Source organism: Mytilus trossulus, chromosome 11, assembly GCF_036588685.1.
Source record: "Mytilus trossulus isolate FHL-02 chromosome 11, PNRI_Mtr1.1.1.hap1, whole genome shotgun sequence".
Taxonomy (NCBI): domain Eukaryota; kingdom Metazoa; phylum Mollusca; class Bivalvia; order Mytilida; family Mytilidae; genus Mytilus; species Mytilus trossulus.
The window spans coordinates 59,301,135-59,321,049 of record NC_086383.1 but is presented as its reverse complement, the minus strand read 5'-3'; the positions used below and the strand labels follow the sequence as shown (position 1 = coordinate 59,321,049).

Sequence of the window (19,915 nt, the reverse complement as noted above, 5' to 3'; positions counted from 1 at the left end):
GGTAAACTTCCCTCCTTTAATAGTAGACTAGCCAAACAGATAAGAAATCTATCTCTCTGTAGGGTTAAGCTACTTTAAAAGGAGGGAAGTTTACCTTACCTGACATTGACTTCATAGTTCAGCTAACAAGCAAGCTAACCAAAGATATTACCATTAGCTACATACTGACTGAAATGTGCTGTAATTTCATTTGATGCAGTCAAATAAAAAATGTATACAAACATATCACTAACCTTATCAACATTCCAATTCAGAGGAAATTTCGTGTTGTGTATCATCCCATTCTTGCATCGCCAATGTGCTTTCGTTTTCGCATCTGACAAAGGAATTAAACAGGTTTCACCTTTGCATAATTCTCCAACTTCTATTTCAAAAAGGTCTGACGTTACATGGTGGTTTTGTCTACCAAAACAATGACCATAAAACTTAAGAATTCGTCCTAGTGCCAATGTCAAGCATTCCTGTATGGTTGTTGCTAGATCTGGTGAAATGAGGAGTTTTGAAGTGTCATTAACGAGGTATGCAACAATTCTGTGCCCTTTCACATGAATTTGAAGTTCATTCCTGGTATCAGTATCCATAACTGCAGCTTGATAATAAAGGCAATAACGAGCATCAACTAATTTCAAAGGCCAAATGCTGATTGCAGCCCCTATAAGCTTGAACGACAAAGCAGATGGAACCACTGTCTCTTTTAGATGATAGGCTATGCATATTGTTCTGTCATCTGTTGCAGCATTCTGCATTTTTGGTGGAAATTTAGAAGCCACAATGCATGGCACTAGATATGAATCTGCAGCGAAATCCTTCCCAGCGTAGTGTTTAGGTTCTACAAGGATATCAAGATGCAGGAGGACCTGAACTACATAATCTTGTTTTCTGTCGTTCATCAAAATGTCTTTGAAAGCTGGTTGTAACCACAGCGTAAAAAGATCTTTCTTCTTTAAAACTCCAGTAGATGATAAATTTTCTAGTATGTCTCGAATGGGTCCATTCTCTGGCCAAAACATTCTGTCTGTGATGAAGGCTCTCAGGATATTGACCATTGCTGAAGGTTGAATGACAACGAAATCTCTTAACGCAGGTTCATTAAAATACAATAGCTTTCCAATTGAGTGTTGAACAAGTAAGAAGTCTTCAACTCTTCGTTCACTTAGAGCAAATTCCTTATTATTTTTGTTCATCTCTAGGAGGTTTTGTTTCGTTATCAACTTTACTCCATCTGTTCTCAAATCTGATATCTGTAAATCAAGAGGCACCCAAACAATCGGCATTTTTTGTCCCCATGTTGACTGCTGAAATGCTATATCAACTAATTTATCCTTCAAACGACCAATCTCTTCGTCTGCTTCATCTGTTGCGTTGATAAAAAAGACTTTGTTGTACAGGATATGCTCATGAAGCTTGTGTGAGGAAAACATCTTTGTCAGCTCTTCTTGGAATATTACAACTAATTTATTTTTCTCATCCTGTCCATTATAAAACGAGAAATTATATCAAATAATTATATCATTTCCATAAAAAATGAAAGCTGGATAAATAGTACTTAGTATAGCAATAATTAGTACATTGGTTCAACCGTTGCAATGAAATATCATGATTTCCCAGTGAAATAATTTTAAACGTGATATAAACTCTGTTTTTGCATTCCACTGATCTTATACAAAATTATGAGTTGTCAAGACGTTGTCGATGACGTCGCATCAAAGCAAGCTGTGAATGCGGAGATAAAGGCAGTATTTCTTACGTTGTCTACTTTAATGCCATAAAAAAGCATATTGCCAATGTAATACAAAGAATAGTTAATAAAACATTTCAAATTTAAAAAAATATTCAATTCGTGACCAGAAAACTCTTAAGTTTGCTACGGTATCTTCCTCCACCTTGGATTTTTAAGTAGTTGGTCTACATCTTTAATGACATGTACAAATTTTTGAGAGTATTGTGTTCAATTTAATTCATGTGTAAGACTTTTCATATCAATAAATGAAAATTATGTGTTTTATCTTTATTACAGATGTTTCTAAACATAACACCATATTTGTGTTTGATTCGTGTTTTTTTCAACTTTGCCAAATAAGAGGGAATAACTCAGATAGTAAGGGAGATAACTTAAATACAATAATTTTATAATAGAAGTATTGTGAATTTATCTATTTTAATATGTAGCAAGACACACGTTCGGTAACCCCGTATATCTATTGTCTTATCTTAAAGCATGTTTTACGAGCTATCTTCTGACATTTTATCTAAACATAATATCAGATAGTTTTATTTTATCATACACAATTAAATTGTCCATGCATTATCTATACACAATCTTACAATTTTGTAAAACCTGTATCGTGAAAAAGTCCGATGACCCCCACTTTTTTAAAATTTATATTTTTGAGAAAATCGTGATAAAAAGTTATCAACAAATTCTATGTATTCTAATTGAGACGCCCCAGCCACTTTAAGGAACACAGATTTGATGTTATTTCGAATGAACAGAATACATATAACAATAACTCCTTATAATTTAATTATTAATTCCATTTTAAGCCAGAGTAAATCACAAAACAACGTCACGGTCACATGACATAATGATGTATATAAGCTGATAGACAAAGCACTGTAAGCCAATCAGAAGACGCATTACATCCAAAATTAAATCATGCTACGCACATTTGTGAACTGATGTGTTGTTGGTAACTAGCTGAATATGTTTCTATATTTGAATTATTCGATTAGTTATTCTTTGAGTTTTTCACTAAAAAATAAGTAAGTCAAAAATAATTTGTATTAGCACAGCACTTACTAGAAACATTTGACTTTTAAATCACTTCCATTTTAATTTAAAAAAAAAACCAGGGTTCATCGTAAATATACGATTAAGTGGTTAATTGCTAACATACTTTATAGGACATTCACTCAATATGCTAAACCGTAATATGTTCATTCAAACATCGTAAAACTACACATATTTGTAAGATCCCTCTGGCTAGGCTTAAATTAAATTATTGATTGTTTGCCCTTTACCAACCGACCCTATAAATTCGTTGCGCCTGAAAATCTTTTATTTGTATTTACCAGCAAGATCTTATTTTATTTTATTTTTTCGTTCCTACCAAAAATCTTATATTTGTATTTCCCGCTCAAAACTATTTTATCCGGAATTCTCGGGTTTTATCTTTAACGTATAAGGTCCAGTCCGTTTGGTATCACCTGAGCGTTTGACATGAACACTTGCATTTGAAGTTTCAAAGCATTTGTTTGAGATCGATGTTCAGCATGTGAACGCTTCCTGAAATCATGATATGACGTACGCTACTCTGTACCTTTATACTTAAAGAGCAGGGTTCATTTACAAATAAGTTCGTTTGATACAAAATTATCAACGTGTGTACAAACTAATTTGCGAACGGACAAGTGTTGTATTCTTTGTAGGGATGGCCTTTTGTGATCTGCAGATCGGGATGATTATGTTAACGATGCCGCTATATTATTTATATCTGATTTGAATCAAAAGTGACACAACCCTGTAAAGTGGAGAATATCTGGCAGTAAAATCGCCAAGTTGTCCATACAGATCATTTATAAATGCGATGTAAAATACGTGACAATTGTCAGAGTTTTAAGTCTTGTAGCATTTTTATTGGAAATAAAGGCACACACGATGTTTTTTAACACTCTAGGGACTTTTTCTACTAGTTATGTATGTCTGTCCGGACATATCTTATCAGTACAAAGTTATCTTTTACAGAAAATCTTAATGTAAGCATACGAGGTACGTAGTACAGAATATAAGTGCAAGTTCAAACTCTTCAAAGTTCCAGGCATATAACCGTTGAAGATATGCGGCACAGCTCTATATTTTGATATTTTAAAACAAAATAGTACTGTGCATATGAATTAGCTTCACATTCTACGTGATATTTTTTTTTTAAACTAATAGTCCCAGAAAACTTATTTGCAAAAAAAACCCGGACACAAATGACATTATGCAGAGTTTGTATCTATAAAATAAGATGTTATACCTACCTGCCTACCCATGACAAAAAATATACCGAGCCAAGTTATTTTTTTGAGGAAAAAACTAAAATATTTTACCTACCTAACTACCCTGTTTCAAAACATAGGGTCGGAAAAGGGCAAACAACCAATTTAGGCCCTATGTGTATTCAGATTTTAAACTTATTAGCAAGCATTGATTAATAATATAATTGACAAAAAATACCAGGTGTTTCTCATAAAGACAAACACCGAACCATACACATTGTTTGTCTTGTCTTGTTTTGTAAATGCTGTGAAATAGTTGAAGCTGTCTTAAAGACACATTAAAAACGAGTCAATCAAATGACAGATGAGGTTTAACGAAAATGTATGGCTATCTTATCATAAATCTAAGTTGAATAAAATTGAGAAAGGAAATGGGGAATGTGTCGCAGCGGCAACAACCCGACCATAGAGCAGACAACAGCCGAAGGCCACCAATGGGTCTATTCATAATACATGAAGGGTTGCTTGAATTTTTAAATTCTCTTGCAATATATACACAGCTATAATCTTTAAATGTTTTTACATATAATATAATAATGGTATACACAAGGATAATTTACAACGATTGTGTTTACACTTGTGACTTCGAGATGAAGAGCAGCAATCCTTTTATGTTTGTGTTTTTGCATAAATTGTTCTTCAAGGATCACTAGTCCTTCACTATTCATTTATTATAGGATTAAACACATTTTTCTAGAGGTTATTAATGTGTAAACCGGGGCGATTAACTCACAAACTGAATAAAAGTCCTCCTTTGTGAGTAAGAGACCCGGTTTACACATCAATAACCTCTAGAAAAAATGTGTTTAATCCTTATAAGTCTTCAGCCAATCATACGCGATTATTAATTTACATTATTTGTTTGATGGCTGCTATATTTGCCATCAAAAGCACAATGGCATGTCGAAACTAAGGAGTAAGCCGCCATCTTAACTTTCTAAAAACCCTAAACGTCCGACAAATGCATCAGAATCTAAAATTAAATATAGCACCTACCTCAAAAACTTCATTTTAATTAAATATTATACGAATTTAAAGCGTACACATAACGAAATAATTTTTCCCTTGAAAATTTCCATCCTTATGACGTCGTGTTTATATGCCAAGACGTAAATTCGGCAAATCCTTCATGAAATTTCGTGGAATTTTATTTAAATTTTTACATTTTTGAAGCTTTAATGCATTTGTTTTATTTCTTTTTTATGAGTTATATATCAAGAGAATAGAAACAACTGATATGCAATTGTTTTATAATCGCAATTTGCTGAAAATCCCAGTATCCCTGCAAGAATTTGTATCGCGCATGAATAGATTACGAAAGTAGTTTCGAAAACATGGTTTATCGAAGTGTAAACCAAAAGAAAAATTCGAATTGACCAATCCAATTCAAGTATTTATAGATATGCAAATGATATAAGAATTATTATTAAATATATCTAAATTACTAACATATATTTTACATAGTTATTTACACCTATGCATAGAAAGTATTTTGTTTTTAATATGTACTACTTTCGGATAAGTTTTTTTAATGGACTTGCAAGGTTTTACATCTTACAAAGCATTCCCTGCTCGTGTCTGCTGTACATGCTATACTTTGCTTTTTGTGTTTTTGTGTTTTTGCTGTGTATGTACTGATATTTTTTCATAAAAAAAACATACCCCATATCTTTTCTTTTCCATTATTGGTTAAAAATTTAATTGGGTTCAAAATAAAAATAAAACAAGAAGACGTGGTACGGTTGACAATGAGACTTTCCCCCAGACAACCGTGGTAGAATGTTTGCTAAGTTACACATACCTCAGAGAAGCTATCACTATGGGTAGCAGCAAACACAATTCGTGGCATTTTGTCATCACTTTTTGTACAGTAAGTCAATATAGAATTAATCCAATGCACAAGAATGGCTGCAAAGAGAAATAACACAAAACATAATTACGGTGTTGGATATAGATTCCTTATCTTACAGAAAATACGGTAATTATCAGTACACAAAACAATCTGCTGTATTATCATATTTAACGTTGGCAAACACAGTAAATAGGTATACACATTACTCAACAACGCAAAAACAGAAAATAGAAATGAAAATAACATAATAAACAGAAACCAATATATATATTCAAACTTCTTTAATGACAGACAATTATGACAAGTTAGAAACACCAGTATACAACATATCAACATAATAAATTTATTCAATAAGAAACCAACATACATGTGCCATCATTACCAACACTCTCTGGTTTGCAAATGCCTAATCCTATGTTCATTTTCTTTTTTCAAGAAAAAAAAAAGGAACTTTAAAATATTCGAGTTATAGTGACTTTAAACAGAATTAGAGGAATGTTAGATTGACATCCTTATCCGAGTAGTTATATGATCAGTGTGTCATTTCTACACCAAAATATAACATTTTTGTTTACAATACACATTGGTGTATTTTGTTATGAATAAAAGTATTTAAAATGCAATGGTATAAAAAAAAAAACTCACATGCAGCTGTAACATCTCCTTGTGGGTATTCTTTCAATTCTGTATAAAGGCCCAAACGTCCATCAAACATCAGAATGAACGTCCCCCTGTGCTGGATAAATAACTGATGAGTCATATCAAACGATCTTTGCCCACCGAAATCGACCAAATCCGAAGGTGCTATTTTCATGATATAAGTTCCTTTCTTAATCTTCTCCTTTAAATCATCTTGTATAGAATGGGCAGTATGACTTGGCTGTTCCTGGATACCTTTTAAAGTCTTCTGAGAGGTTTGAGTAGGAATTTGATGTTGTCTATCAGAAGAGGTCATTTTAGGTGCTGCTTTGTTTTTTTGTCGTTGCTGTTTTGGCGGAAGGTTATCCATATTATATGGATTTAACTTAGATTCATTTGTTGTAAGATTTGATTCACCTGGGACTTTCTCTATATTTTTATCAACATTCTGCTCTAGTTGGGATTCGACAGTACGTATTTGTTGTTCTTTTAATTCAGGATTTCCAAGTAGAAGTTTTGTTAAAATATCACCACTATCTAATAAAGTTTAAAAAACAAATGGTTAACAAAGTGCTTTCAAACATTGAACATAATGTGTTGAACGAAGTCCGTATTAAAGTTCATCATCTGAAACATCTAAAGAAGGGACGTGAGATAATAAAAAAAAGAAATTACTGTTGTTGGATAGTAAACTATTAAGTTGAATAGTCATCAAAGAAACAGGAAAGATCCTTTAAGGTAAGACAACCTTATTTATAGAACAGGCTAAATTAAATACTAGACATCTGACTATCTTTCATCCAAAATCAGCTATAATATTGATAATCAATCAACTGAAATCTGCAAGAATGCTTCAAATATCCTGAAGAAATTGATTGAAAATTCATTGTACTGGAAGAAATGCTAACTTGATCTTTAATTTATCATGGTGTTAACTATATACCAAATATCAAACCAATAACTTCAAGCAAAACAAACAATGGAATTTTGTGCGTTAATTTTCTAAATCTATTCTAAGAAACATATTCTGCCAAAAAAAATGTCATCCGAATCGAACAAAATTTGAACTTGATCTGTAATTTGTCAATGAACCATATATCAAATATCAAATCAATATCTTTGAAGCATGAAGAAACAAAAAGCAGAAAACTGATTACCACGATGTCTTTATTATTGACAAAAATGTAAAAGTTTGATATTCGCAATAACTTAAACTCGCATTTTGAAATTTTTTAATTTTTGACTGTAGGATTTTTTCTGTATAAAAAAATAACATAGCGGGTTATTTTAAAGTGTGCACCACATTTGTTATGTTATGTTCGAATAGACAGAAAAAAAAAAATAGTCTTTACTTATAATTTAATTCTAAATTCTATTTTAAACCGGAGTAAATCATAAAAAAACGTTGATGACATCGTCACATGATCAAATTATGTCTATGAGCTGATAGAAGACGCGTTACATCCAAAATTAAATTATATGAATTTAACAGAATTGTTCTCAACATCGCAAAAATTCAAATCGCAATTTAGTCATATATCAAATCAATATCTTCAAGCATGAAAATAGAATTTAAAGAAAACTGGTTGACTGGACTGACGGATGGGCAGACAGACAGAGTACAAACCTACAGTCCCTTAGACTTCGTCATTAAGGGACTAAAAATCAAGCTGAAATGGTTTCCACATAAAACAAAAAATATATTATGTACCTTTTTTCAATGGAATCATTTTTCGGTGTTGTAGGTCTATGCCATTTCTACCAAAATGAATAACTAGTCCATCTGTTGAATACCATGTCTTTGGAATTGCCTCGTCAATTAAAATACTTGCTAGCGAAGATTTCCCAATGTTGCAAGGACCAGCCAAAAACACCCTGTTTTCGTAGGAAGAAAATGTTCCTAGAGCGACAAGATCCTGGAAGTCATCTCTATTCAACTGGGTGAGTTTGGTCAAAATGGATTCTGATATATCACGGTTTTTCTATACAATAAATGAATTGAATATTACAGTGCAAGTCTCTCAAAATAGAAAAATGAAAATGAAATGTTATACATTGGTTTTGTTCGAAGCGCTTTTCTGGATAAACCTCCATCATGAAAGCTTTTTCGTAAAAGTATTCTTAAGTGCAGCCTTGATGACTATTATAATTTAATATGAAAACCTGTTTAGCTTTCCAACATAATCGCACCTTACAAATTGAATTAAAACATAAGGACTGATTTAATCTCTGAATTTTCATTCCTATCAGACATCGTTGTAAATTCAATTCTGATTCTTATTGTTTTTTTTAGACTTAACCTTCTACTTACATGACAGTGTCTGTCTATACTAAATGGTTAATTTAATTAACAGTGATCATTACGATAAAGTGTTTGCTTCTTTTCAGTCTTTTAAAAATATTAAGCAAGGATTTGTCTACAATTAAAACAATCATTTCATTAATTCGAGTTAAAAAAAAACAATATATGTACTGCATTTTATTTATCCCAAAATTCACCAAAGAGAATTATGTATCAAAGAGGTACAAACAAAATACACAAATACAAAACCAGTTATATGTGCCCTACTATTTCATACAGCCTACACAATAGTGTAGATAATGTACATGTAATTGTTGCGCTACTATTTCATACATGCTACACAATAGTGTAGATAATGTACATGTAATTGTTGCGCTACTATTTCATACATGCTACACAATAGTGTAGATAATGTACATGTAATTGTTGCGCTACTATTTCATACATGCTACACAATAGTGTAGATAATGTACATGTAATTGTTGCGCTACTATTTCATAAATCCTACACAATGGTGTAGATAATGTACATGTAATTGTTAAAAGTATGCACTTTTTTCCAAGATATGTTAATTTCTGTCAACTCTTTCAAACAAAATTATATATTTTAGAAAATATGACATGTAATTCCAAACTTTGTTCAAACTGCTAATAGTTGGAAAATCCATATAATGAGTACTATAGATCTAAACTGCTAATAGTTGGAAAATCCATATAATGAGTACTATAGATCTTCTCAGATAAAAATATTTTGCACAAGGTGATATTATTTTCACTGTTATGACTACTTAACATTAAATCCGTTTTATGTGTACTGATTAATACTTTAGTCTGGAATAACATGATTTATTGATCAATTGTTTTTCACTTTGAATTAGATTTCAGTTACTACGAGTAATTGTTTTTCAGTGCTTTGTGTCTACCAAAGAGATGATGCTTTTAAAGGTATATAGGTGAATCATCTACTATGTGACATTCTATATTACCGCTGCTGGTTAGATTACCCAAGTGTATCATCTATCAGTGTTTGTACTACACTGGTATGGAGATTGAGATTAGATTTTCTAAGTAAATAATCTACCAAGAGTATTTAATACCACTACTGGTAAGGGTACCCAAGTGTACAATTTACCCAGGATAAAGTGGTCAATGTCTGAACTGGTAACGATATCCAAGTCTTCCATCTACTCAGTAGACAGTCTTTAACACTATTGCTGGTAAGGGTATCACACATATATCATCTTCACAGTAGATCATGTTAGTACCACTGGTAAATGCATACAACTGTATCATATACCAATGAGACAGTTTGAGAACCACTGCTGGTAAATGCATACAACTGTATCATATATCAATGAGAAAGTTTGAGAACCACTGCTGGTAAAGGTATAGTACAACTGTATCATATACCAATGAGACATTTTGAGAACCACTGCTGGTAAAGGTATACAACTGTATCATATACCAATGAGACAGTTTGAGAACCACTGCTGGTAAATGCATACAACTGTATCATATATCAATGAGAAAGTTTGAGAACCACTGCTGGTAAAGGTATACAACTGTATCATATACCAATGAGACAGTTTGAGAACCACTGCTGGTAAAGGTATACAACTGTATCATATACCAATGAGACAGTTTGAGAACCACTGCTGGTAAAGGTATACAACTGTATCATATACCAAGGTCAGTTTAAGGACCGACGCTGGTGTGTATAGATAACAGCATCATCTTCCAAGGAGAGTTTAAGTACCAGTGCTGGTAAAGGTATACAACTGTCTCATCTACCAAGGAGTCAGTATAAGTAATACTGATTCTAAAAGTATGAATCTGTAGCATCTACCAGAAGAGTCATTTTTAAGTACCACCGCTGGTAAATGTATATACAACTGTATCATCTACCAAGGATATAGTTTAAGTACCACCGCTTGTAAATGCATACAACTGTATTATCTACAAAGGAGACAGATTAAGTAATATACAAGTTAGATAGTGTTAAGTTCCACTGCTGCTCGGGTATACAAGTGTACTTTCTACCCAGTAGACAGTGTGAATTTCACTGCTGGTAAGGGTATCGAAGTGTATCATATTTCTGGCAGGGAGTGTTAAATACCAAAGCATGTAAAGGTATCCAAGTCTATCACATACACGGTCGACAGTGTTTTTACCCATTACTTATAATTGTTTCCAAATGAACCATCTACCCAATAGATGCTGTTAAGGGTATCATCTACACAACAGAAAGTGTTAAACATCACTGTTTGTAAGGGTATTATATATATATATATATAAACGAGTCTAAATTGAAAACTACGTTCAAACCTATGATTGCATTTGATAAAAACCGCAATTTATATACATGTGCATGTAAAACAAATTTCGTTGTAGAAGGGTCTACAAACAGCACAAACAACATTTTCCAAAAGACCAAAAAAGTGAAAAAGTATATTTAAACAAAACGCATTTGACTGACAGGTCGAACAACTGATGTTCTTTAACCCTGCTGACTGTCATTGGCAATTGCCAAATAAAATTTATCACAAGATGTAACAAAATGGATCTTAATATAAATTTTATACTAAACAGAAAAAAAAATTTAACTTGTGGCCACGATGTTATGCCACAAACATACGGTGACAATATTTTTTTAGTACACCAGATCCGGATTTCGACAATAAATGTCTTTTCAGTGATGTTAGGGATTGAAACGGTATTTGGAAGGCCATATAAAAAGTACCCTCATTTCTAGATAGACTCTTGAATTATAAGAGTCAATATAGGATGAACGGATCATATAAACCGGAAGGAAAATATGATACAAGCCCAAACGAAAAAATATAAACGAGTCTAAATTGAAAACTACGTTCAAACCTATGATTGCGTTGGATAACACCGCAATTTTTATACATGTGCATGTGAAACAAATTTCGTTGTAGAAAGGTCTAAAAACCAGCACAAACAACATTTTCCAAGACCAAAAAAGTGAAAAAGTATATTTAAACAAATCGCATTTCACTAACAGGTTGAACAACTGTTCTTTAACCCTGCTGACTGTCATTGGCAATTGCCAAATAAAACTGATCACAAGATGTAACAAAATGGATCTTAATATAAATTTAATACTAAACAGAAAAAAAATTTAACTTGTGGCCACGATGTTATGCCACAAACATAAGGTGTCAATATTTTTTTAGTACACCAGATCCGGATTTCGACAATAAATGTCTCTTCAGTGTTGTTAGGGATCGAAACGGTATCTGGAAGGCCATATAAAAAGTACCCTCTTTTTTTTAAAAAGTACCCTCATTTTAAGATAGACTCTTGAATTTTAGGAGTCAATATAGGATGAACAACTGATGTTCTTTAACCCTGCTGACTGTCATTGGCGATTGCCAAATAAAATTGATAAATATATATATATATATATAAGTGAATCATCTACTAGGTAGACATTCTGTTTTACCCATGATGATTAGAGTGCCCACAATGTATCAAATATCAGTGTTTGATACCAATCTAATACGGAGATTGGACTTGATCTACCATTTAGAGAGTGTTTACTTAAACTACTGGTAAGTGTACAATGTGCATATGATAAAGTGGTCAATGCCACATCTTGTAACGATATCTAGGTATAGCATCTGCCCAGTAGATAGTCTTGAGCACTACTTTTTTTTAAGGGTATCCCATTATATCATCTTCACAACATTTTCAAGGGTACCCAATTTGATCATATACCCTGTAAAGTATTAAGTACCACTGTTTGCAAGGGTACCTAAGTTGATCATATACCTAGTAAGTATTAAGTGCCACTGTTTGCAAGGGTACTTAAGTTGATCATATACCTAGTAAGTATTAAGTACCACTGTTTGCAAGGGTACCTGAGTTGATCATATACCTAGTTAAGTATTAAGTACCACTGTTTTCAAGGGTACCTAAGTTGATCATATACCTAGTAAGTATTAAGTGCCACTTTTGCAAGGTTACCTATCATGCCTATGTTGATCATATACCCAGTTAGTATTAAGTACCACTGTTTGCAAGGGTACCTAAGTTGGTCATATACCCAGTAAAGCATTAAGTAACACTGATTTCAAGGGTACCTAAGTTGATCATATACCCAGTTAAGTATTAAGAACCACTGTTTGCAAGGGTACCTAAGTTGATCATATACCCAGTAGAGTATTAAGTACCACTCTTTGCAAGGGTACCTAAGTTCATCATATACCCAGTAAGTATTAAGTACCACTGTTTGCAAGGGTACCTAAGTTAGTCATATACCCAGTAGAGTATTAAGTACCACTGTTTGCAAGGGTACCTAAGTTGATCATATACCCAGTAGAGTATTAAGTACCACTGTTTGCAAGGGTACTAAAGTTGAGCATATACCCAGTAGAGTATTGAGTACCACTGTTTGCAAGGGTACCTAAGTTGGTCATATACCCAGTAGAGTATTAAGTACCACTGTTTGCAAGGGTACCTAAGTTGGTCATATACCCAGTAGAGTATTAAGTACCACTGTTTGCAAGGGTACCTAAGTTGATCATATACCCAGTAGAGTATTAAGTACCACTGTTTGCAAGGGTACTTAAGTTGAGCATATACCCAGTAGAGTATTGAGTACCACTGTGTGCAAGGGTACCTAAGTTGATCATATACCCAGTAGAGTATTAAGTACCACTCTTTGCAAGGGTACCTAAGTTGGTCATATACCCAGTGAGTATTAGGTACCACTGTTTGCAAGGGTACTTAAGTTGGTCATATTCCCAGTAAGTATTAAGTACCACTGTTTGCAAGGGTACCTAAGTTCATCATATACCCAGTAAAGCATTAAGTAACACTAATTGCAAGGGTACCTAAGTTGATCATATACCCGGTTAAGTATTAAGAACCACTGTTTGCAAGGGTACCTAAGTTGATCATATACCCAGTAAAGTATTGAGTACCACTGTTTGCATGGGTACCTAAGTTGATCATATACCCAGTAAAGTATTAAGTACCACTGTTTGCAAAGGTACCTAAGTTGATCATATACCCAGTAAAGTATTAAGTACCACTGTTTGCAAGGGTACCTGAGTTGATCAAACAACCAGTAAAGTATTAAGTACCACTGCTATGAAGTGTATCATATACCCACACAGTGTTGGATACCACTGCTGGTATGGATACCGTCTACCTAACAGACAGTGTTAAGTATCACTGAAGGTAAGTATACCATCTACACAGTTGTAAGTACCACTGCAGGTACTGGTATTGTAGTGTATTATATATCCAGTAGACGGAATTTAGTACTAATGCCTGTAAGTGTTTCAACTACTGTAAATGCGGAAATTATTGCGTGCTTTTAACATTCCGATTTTGTTATTTTGGATTCAAATGCGATTTAAATTTTTCTGATATTGAGAAAAATCCTGTATGATACATATGCAAATTATCAAAATGCGTGTTGACATTATTGCGATTATAAACCTGTCGCTCTCGCAATAATAAAAACATCACAATAATTTCTGAATTAACAGTATCCACTACAGTGTTTTGTACCACTGCTTTTAAAGGTATCTAATTGTATTATGCAACCAGTTGACAAGAGTTCAATAACTAGAGGCTCTAAAGAGCCTGTGTCGCTCACCTTGGTCTATGTTAATATTAAACATTGTACACAGATGGATTCATGACAAAATTGTGTTTTAGTGATGGTGATGTGTTTGTAGATCTTACTTTACTAAACAATTTTGCTGCTTACAATTATCTCTATCTGTAACAGTAGTTTCTGTGGAAAATGTTGGTGAAAATCTACAAATTTTGTGAAAATTGTTAAAAATTGACTATGAAGGTCAATAACTCCTTAGGGGGTCAATTGACTATTTTGGTCATGTTGACTTATTTTTAGTTCTTACTTTGTTGTACATTATTGCTGTTTACAGTTTATCTCTATCTATAATAATATTCAAGATAATAACAGAAAAACAGCAAAATTTCCTCAAAATTACCAATTCAGGGGCAGCAACCTAACAACCGATGATCCAATTCATCTGAAAATTGCAGGGTAGATAGATCTTGACCTAATCAACAATTTTACCTCCGATCAGATTTGCTCTTAATGCTTTGGTTTTTGAGTTATAAGCCAAAAACTGCATTTTACCCCATGTTCTATTTTTAGCCATGGTGGCCATCTTGGTTTGATTGCCAGGTCATTGGACACAATTTATAAACTAGATACCCCAATGATGATTGTGGCCAAGTTTCAATTAATTTGGCTCAGTAGTTTCAGAGGAGAAGATTTTTGTAAAAAATTACTAAGATTTACGAAAAATGGTTAAAAATTGACTTTAAAGGGCAATAACTCCTAAAGTGGTCAACTGACCATTTTGGTCATGTTGACTTATTTGTAGATCTTACTTTGCTGAACATCATTGCTGTTTACAGTTTATCTCTATCTTAAATAATATTCAAGATAATAACCAAAAACAGCAAAAAATCCTTAAAATTACCAATTCAGGGGCAGCAACCTAACAAGGGAATGTCAGATTCATCTGAAAATTTCAGGGCAGATAGAACTTGACCTGATAAACAATTTTACCCCATGTCAGATTTGCTCTAAATGCTTTGGTTTTTGAGTTATTAGCCAAAAACTGTATTTTACCCCTATGTTCTATTTTTAGCCATGGCGACCATCTTGGTTGGTTGGCCAGGTCACCGGACACAATTTTTAAACTAGATAACCCAATGATGATTGTGGCCAAGTTTGGTTAAATTTGGCCCAGTAGTTTCAGAGAAGAAGATTTTTGTAAAAGTTAACGCCGGACGCAGGACGACGACGACGGACGACGGACGACGGACGACGGACGACGGACGCCAAGTGATGAGAAAAGCTCACTTGGCCCTTTGGGCCAGGTGAGCTAAAAATGTGGGTAGGGTTTCCATCTTTCCAACAGACAGTGTTTATAACTGGTACACTAGGAAACCCTAAGTAGCAGGAGAACATGACATCATATCGTTACCAGCAGTGGTAAACACTGTGTACCCCCTAAACCCTCCTACATGTAGATAACTTTACCAGAAGTTGTGCTTTGAACTGTCTTAGGTATATGATATACTGGGATACCCTTACCAGCAGTCGTGCTGATAAGGTCAATGGTATGTGATATAATTGGGTACCCTTACGAGCAGTGGTGCTAAACACTGTCTACCTGGTAGATGGTAAGGGTATTGAAGTGTATTATCTAACAAGTAGGCTGCTGTGAGGGTACCCAAATGTACTATCTTCTAAGTAGACAGTTTGAAGCACCACTGCAGGTTAGGTACCCATATACCCAGAAGACAGTGATAAGCACTGGTAAGGGTATACAATTGTTATATCAATCCAGCAGACAGTGTTTAGTATCACTGCTGGCAAGTGCTACTAAATTTCTTATAAACCCAATATACATTTGTTAGTACCAATGGTTGTATGGGTATCCAATTGTCAAATATACTTAGTAAACAATTGCAAGTACCACTGCTGGTGAGGGTAATAAAATGTACCATCTTCCAAGTAGACATTTAACTGTTCAGCACCCCTGCTGGTAATGGTACCCTGGTAATGGTACTCCAAATAGACAGTGTTTAGTACCAATGCTGGTAAGGGTATCCTTACTCCAAGTAGACAGTGTTTAGTACCACTGCTGGTAAGGGTACCCATACTCCCAGTAGACAGTGTTTAGTACCACTGCTGGTAAGAGTATCCTTACTCCCAGTAGACAGTGTTAAGTACCACTGCTGGTAAGAGTACTCTTACTCCTAGTAGACTATGTTTAGTACCAATGCTGGTAAGGGTACCCTTACTCCCAATAGACAGTGTTTAGTACCAATACTGGTAAGGGTACCCTTACTCCCAGTAGACAGTGTTTAGTACCAATGCGGGTAAGGGTACACTTACAGTAGACAGTGTTTAGTACCAATACTGGTAAGGGTACCCTTACTCCCAGTAGACTATGTTTAGTACCAATGCTGGTAAGGGTACCACTACTACCAGTAGACAGTGTTTAGTACCACTGCTGGTAAGAGTATCCTTACTCCCAGTATACAGTGTTAAGTACCACTGCTGGTAAGAGTACTCTTACTCCCAGTAGACTATGTTTAGTACCAATGCTGGTAAGGGTACCCTTATTCCCATTTGACAGTGTTCAGTACCAATGCTGGTAAGGGTACCCTTACTCCCAATAGACAGTGTTTAGTACCAATGCTGGTAAGGGTACCCTTACTCCCAGTAGACAGTGTTTAGTATCAATGCTGGTAAGGGTACCCTTACAGTAGACAGTGTTCAGTACCAATGCTGGTAAGGGTACCCTTAGGCCTAAATTAAAATATTGTTTGTTTGCCCTTTTCCGACCATATTTTTTTAAACAGGGTAGGTAGGTAGGTAAAATATTTTATTTTTCTTTCTTTCCCAAAAAATAACTGGGCTCGGTACATTTTTTGTCATGGGTAGGCAAGTAGGTATAAAATTTCATTTTATAGATACAAAATCTGCATGATATCATTTTTGTCTGTATTGCTTTTCTTTAAATATGCTTTCACTATTAAGTGGTATGTGATATAATTTGGTACTCTTACAAGCAGTGGTGCTAAACACTGTCTACCTGGTAGATGGTAAGGGTATTGAAGTGTATTATTTAACAAGTAGGCTGCTGTGAGGGTACCCAAATGTACTATCTTCTAAGTAGACAGTTTGAAGCACCACTGCAGGTTAGGTACCCATGTACTCAGAAGACAGTGATAAGCACTGGTAAGGGTATACAATTGTTATATAAACCCAGCAGACAGTGTTTAGTATCACTGCTGGCAAGTGCTACTAAATTTCTTATATACCCAATATACATTTGTTAGTACCAATGGTTGTATGGGTATCCAATTGTCAAATATACTAAGTAAACAATTGCAAGTACCACTGCTGGTTAGGGTACTAAAATGTACCATCTTCCAAGTAGACATTTAACTGTTCAGAACCCCTGCTGGTAATGGTACCCTTACTCCCAGAAGACAGTGCTTAGTACCAATGCTGGTAAGAGTACCCTTACTCCCAATAGACAGTGTTTATTACCAATGCTGGTAAGGGTACCCTTACTCCCAGTTGACAGTGTTTAGAACCAATGCTGGTAAGGGTAGCCTTACTCCCAGTAGACAGTGTTTAGAACCAATGCTGGAAAGGGTACCCTTACTCCCAGTTGACAGTGTTTAGAACCAATGCTGGTAAGGGTACCCTTACTCCCAGTAGACAGTGTTGAAGCACCCCTGCTGGTAAAGCACCCCTGCTGGTAAGGGAACCCTTACTCCCAGAAGACAGTGTTTAGTACCAATGCTGGAAAGGGTAACCTTACTCCAAGTAGACAGTGTTCAGTACCAATGCTGGAAAGGGTAACCTTATTCCAAGTAGACAGTGTTTAGAACCAATGCTGGTAAGGGTAGCCTTACTCCCAGTAGACAGTGTTTAGAACCAATGCTGGTAAGGGTACCCTTACTCCCAGTTGACAGTGTTTAGAACCAATGCTGGTAAGGGTACCCTTACTCCAAGTAGACAGTGTTGAAGCACCCCTGCTGGTAAGGAAACCCTTACTCCCAGAAGACAGTGTTTAGTACCAATGCTGGAAAGGGTAACCTTACTCCAAGTAGACAGTGTTTAGTACCAATGCTGGTAAGGGTACCCTTACTCCAAGTAGACAGTGTTTAGTACCAATGCTGGTAAGGGTACCCTTACTCCCAGTTGACAGTGTTGAGTACCAATGCTGGTAAGAGTACCCTTACTCCCAGTAGATAGTGTTTAGTACCAATGCTGGTAAGGGTACCCTTACTCCAAGTTGACAGTGTTTAGTACCAATGCTGGTAAGGATATTCTTACTCCATGTAGACAGTGTTAAGCACCCCTGCTGGTAAGGGTACTTTTACTCCCAGTAGACAGTGTTTAGTACCAATGCTGGTAAGGGTATCCTTACTCCCAGTAGGCAGTGTTTAGTACCAATGCTGGAAAGGGTAACCTTTTTCCATGTAGACAGTGTTTAGTACCAATGCTGGTAAGGGTACCCTTTCTCCCAGTTGACAGTGTTTAGTACCAATGCTGGTAAGGGTACCCGTACTGCAAGTAGACAGTGTTTAGTACCAATGCTAGTAAGGGTACCTTACTCCTAGTAGACAGTGTTTAGTACCAATGCTGGTAAGGCTACCCTAACTCCGAGTAGATAGTTTTTAGTACCAATGCTGGAAAGGGTACCCTTACTCCCAGTTGACAGTATTTAGTACCGATACTGGTTAGGGTATCCTTACTCCCAGTAGACAGTGTTTAGAACCAATGCTGGTAAGAGTTCCCGTACTCCCAGTAGACAGTGTTGAGTACCAATGCTGGTAAGAGACCCTTACTCCCAGTTAGACAGTGTTTAGTACCAATGCTGGTAAGGGTACCCGTACTCCAAGTAGACAGTTTTTAGTACCAATGCTAGTAAGGGTATCCTTACTCCCAGTAGACAGTGTTTAGTACCAATGCTGGTAAGGGTACCCTTACTCCCAGTAGACAGTGTTCAAGCACCCCTGCTGGTAAGGGAACCCTTACTCCCAGAAGACGGTGTTTAGTACCAATGCTGGTAAGGGTATCCTTACTCCCAGTAGACAGTGTTTAGCACCCCTGCTGGTAAGGGTACTTTTACTCCCAGGAGACAGTGTTTAGTACCAATGCTGGTAAGGGTATCCTTACTCCCAGTAGACAGTGTTTAGTACCAATGCTGGTAAGGGTATCTTTACTCCCGGTAGACAGTGTTTAGTATCAATGCTGGTAAGGGTACCCATACTCCCAGAAGACAGTGTTAAGTACCAATGCTGGTAAGGGTACCCTTACTCCTAGAAGACAATGTTTTTTTACCAATGCTGGAAAGGGTAATCTTACTCCAAGTAGACAGTGTTCAAAGAATCAAAATTATGGATGCATGGTCCATCTTGGATCTCAGATGAAAATCGTTGGCCTACATGGACACAACAGCCGAAACAGGAGACCACCCTTTTGACGACAGCATGTGACATCGATAACACAGAGACATTAGGTTCTACATCAAT

The 19,915-nt window shown here is 35.3% G+C and overlaps 1 protein-coding gene across 1 annotated transcript in view; it reads right to left on the bottom strand.

Moving 5' to 3' along the window:
• LOC134690199 (uncharacterized) overlaps positions 1-19,915 on the bottom strand; it is a 36,515-nt gene that overhangs the window by 7,389 nt on the left and 9,211 nt on the right. The window contains exons 6-9 of the mRNA XM_063550176.1: positions 8,244-8,514; positions 6,539-7,069; positions 5,843-5,949; positions 234-1,469 (exon numbers count right to left, since the gene is read on the bottom strand). Of these exons, the coding sequence (XP_063406246.1) occupies positions 234-1,469; positions 5,843-5,949; positions 6,539-7,069; positions 8,244-8,514 (2,145 nt within the window). The remainder of the gene's footprint in view (positions 1-233; positions 1,470-5,842; positions 5,950-6,538; positions 7,070-8,243; positions 8,515-19,915) is intronic.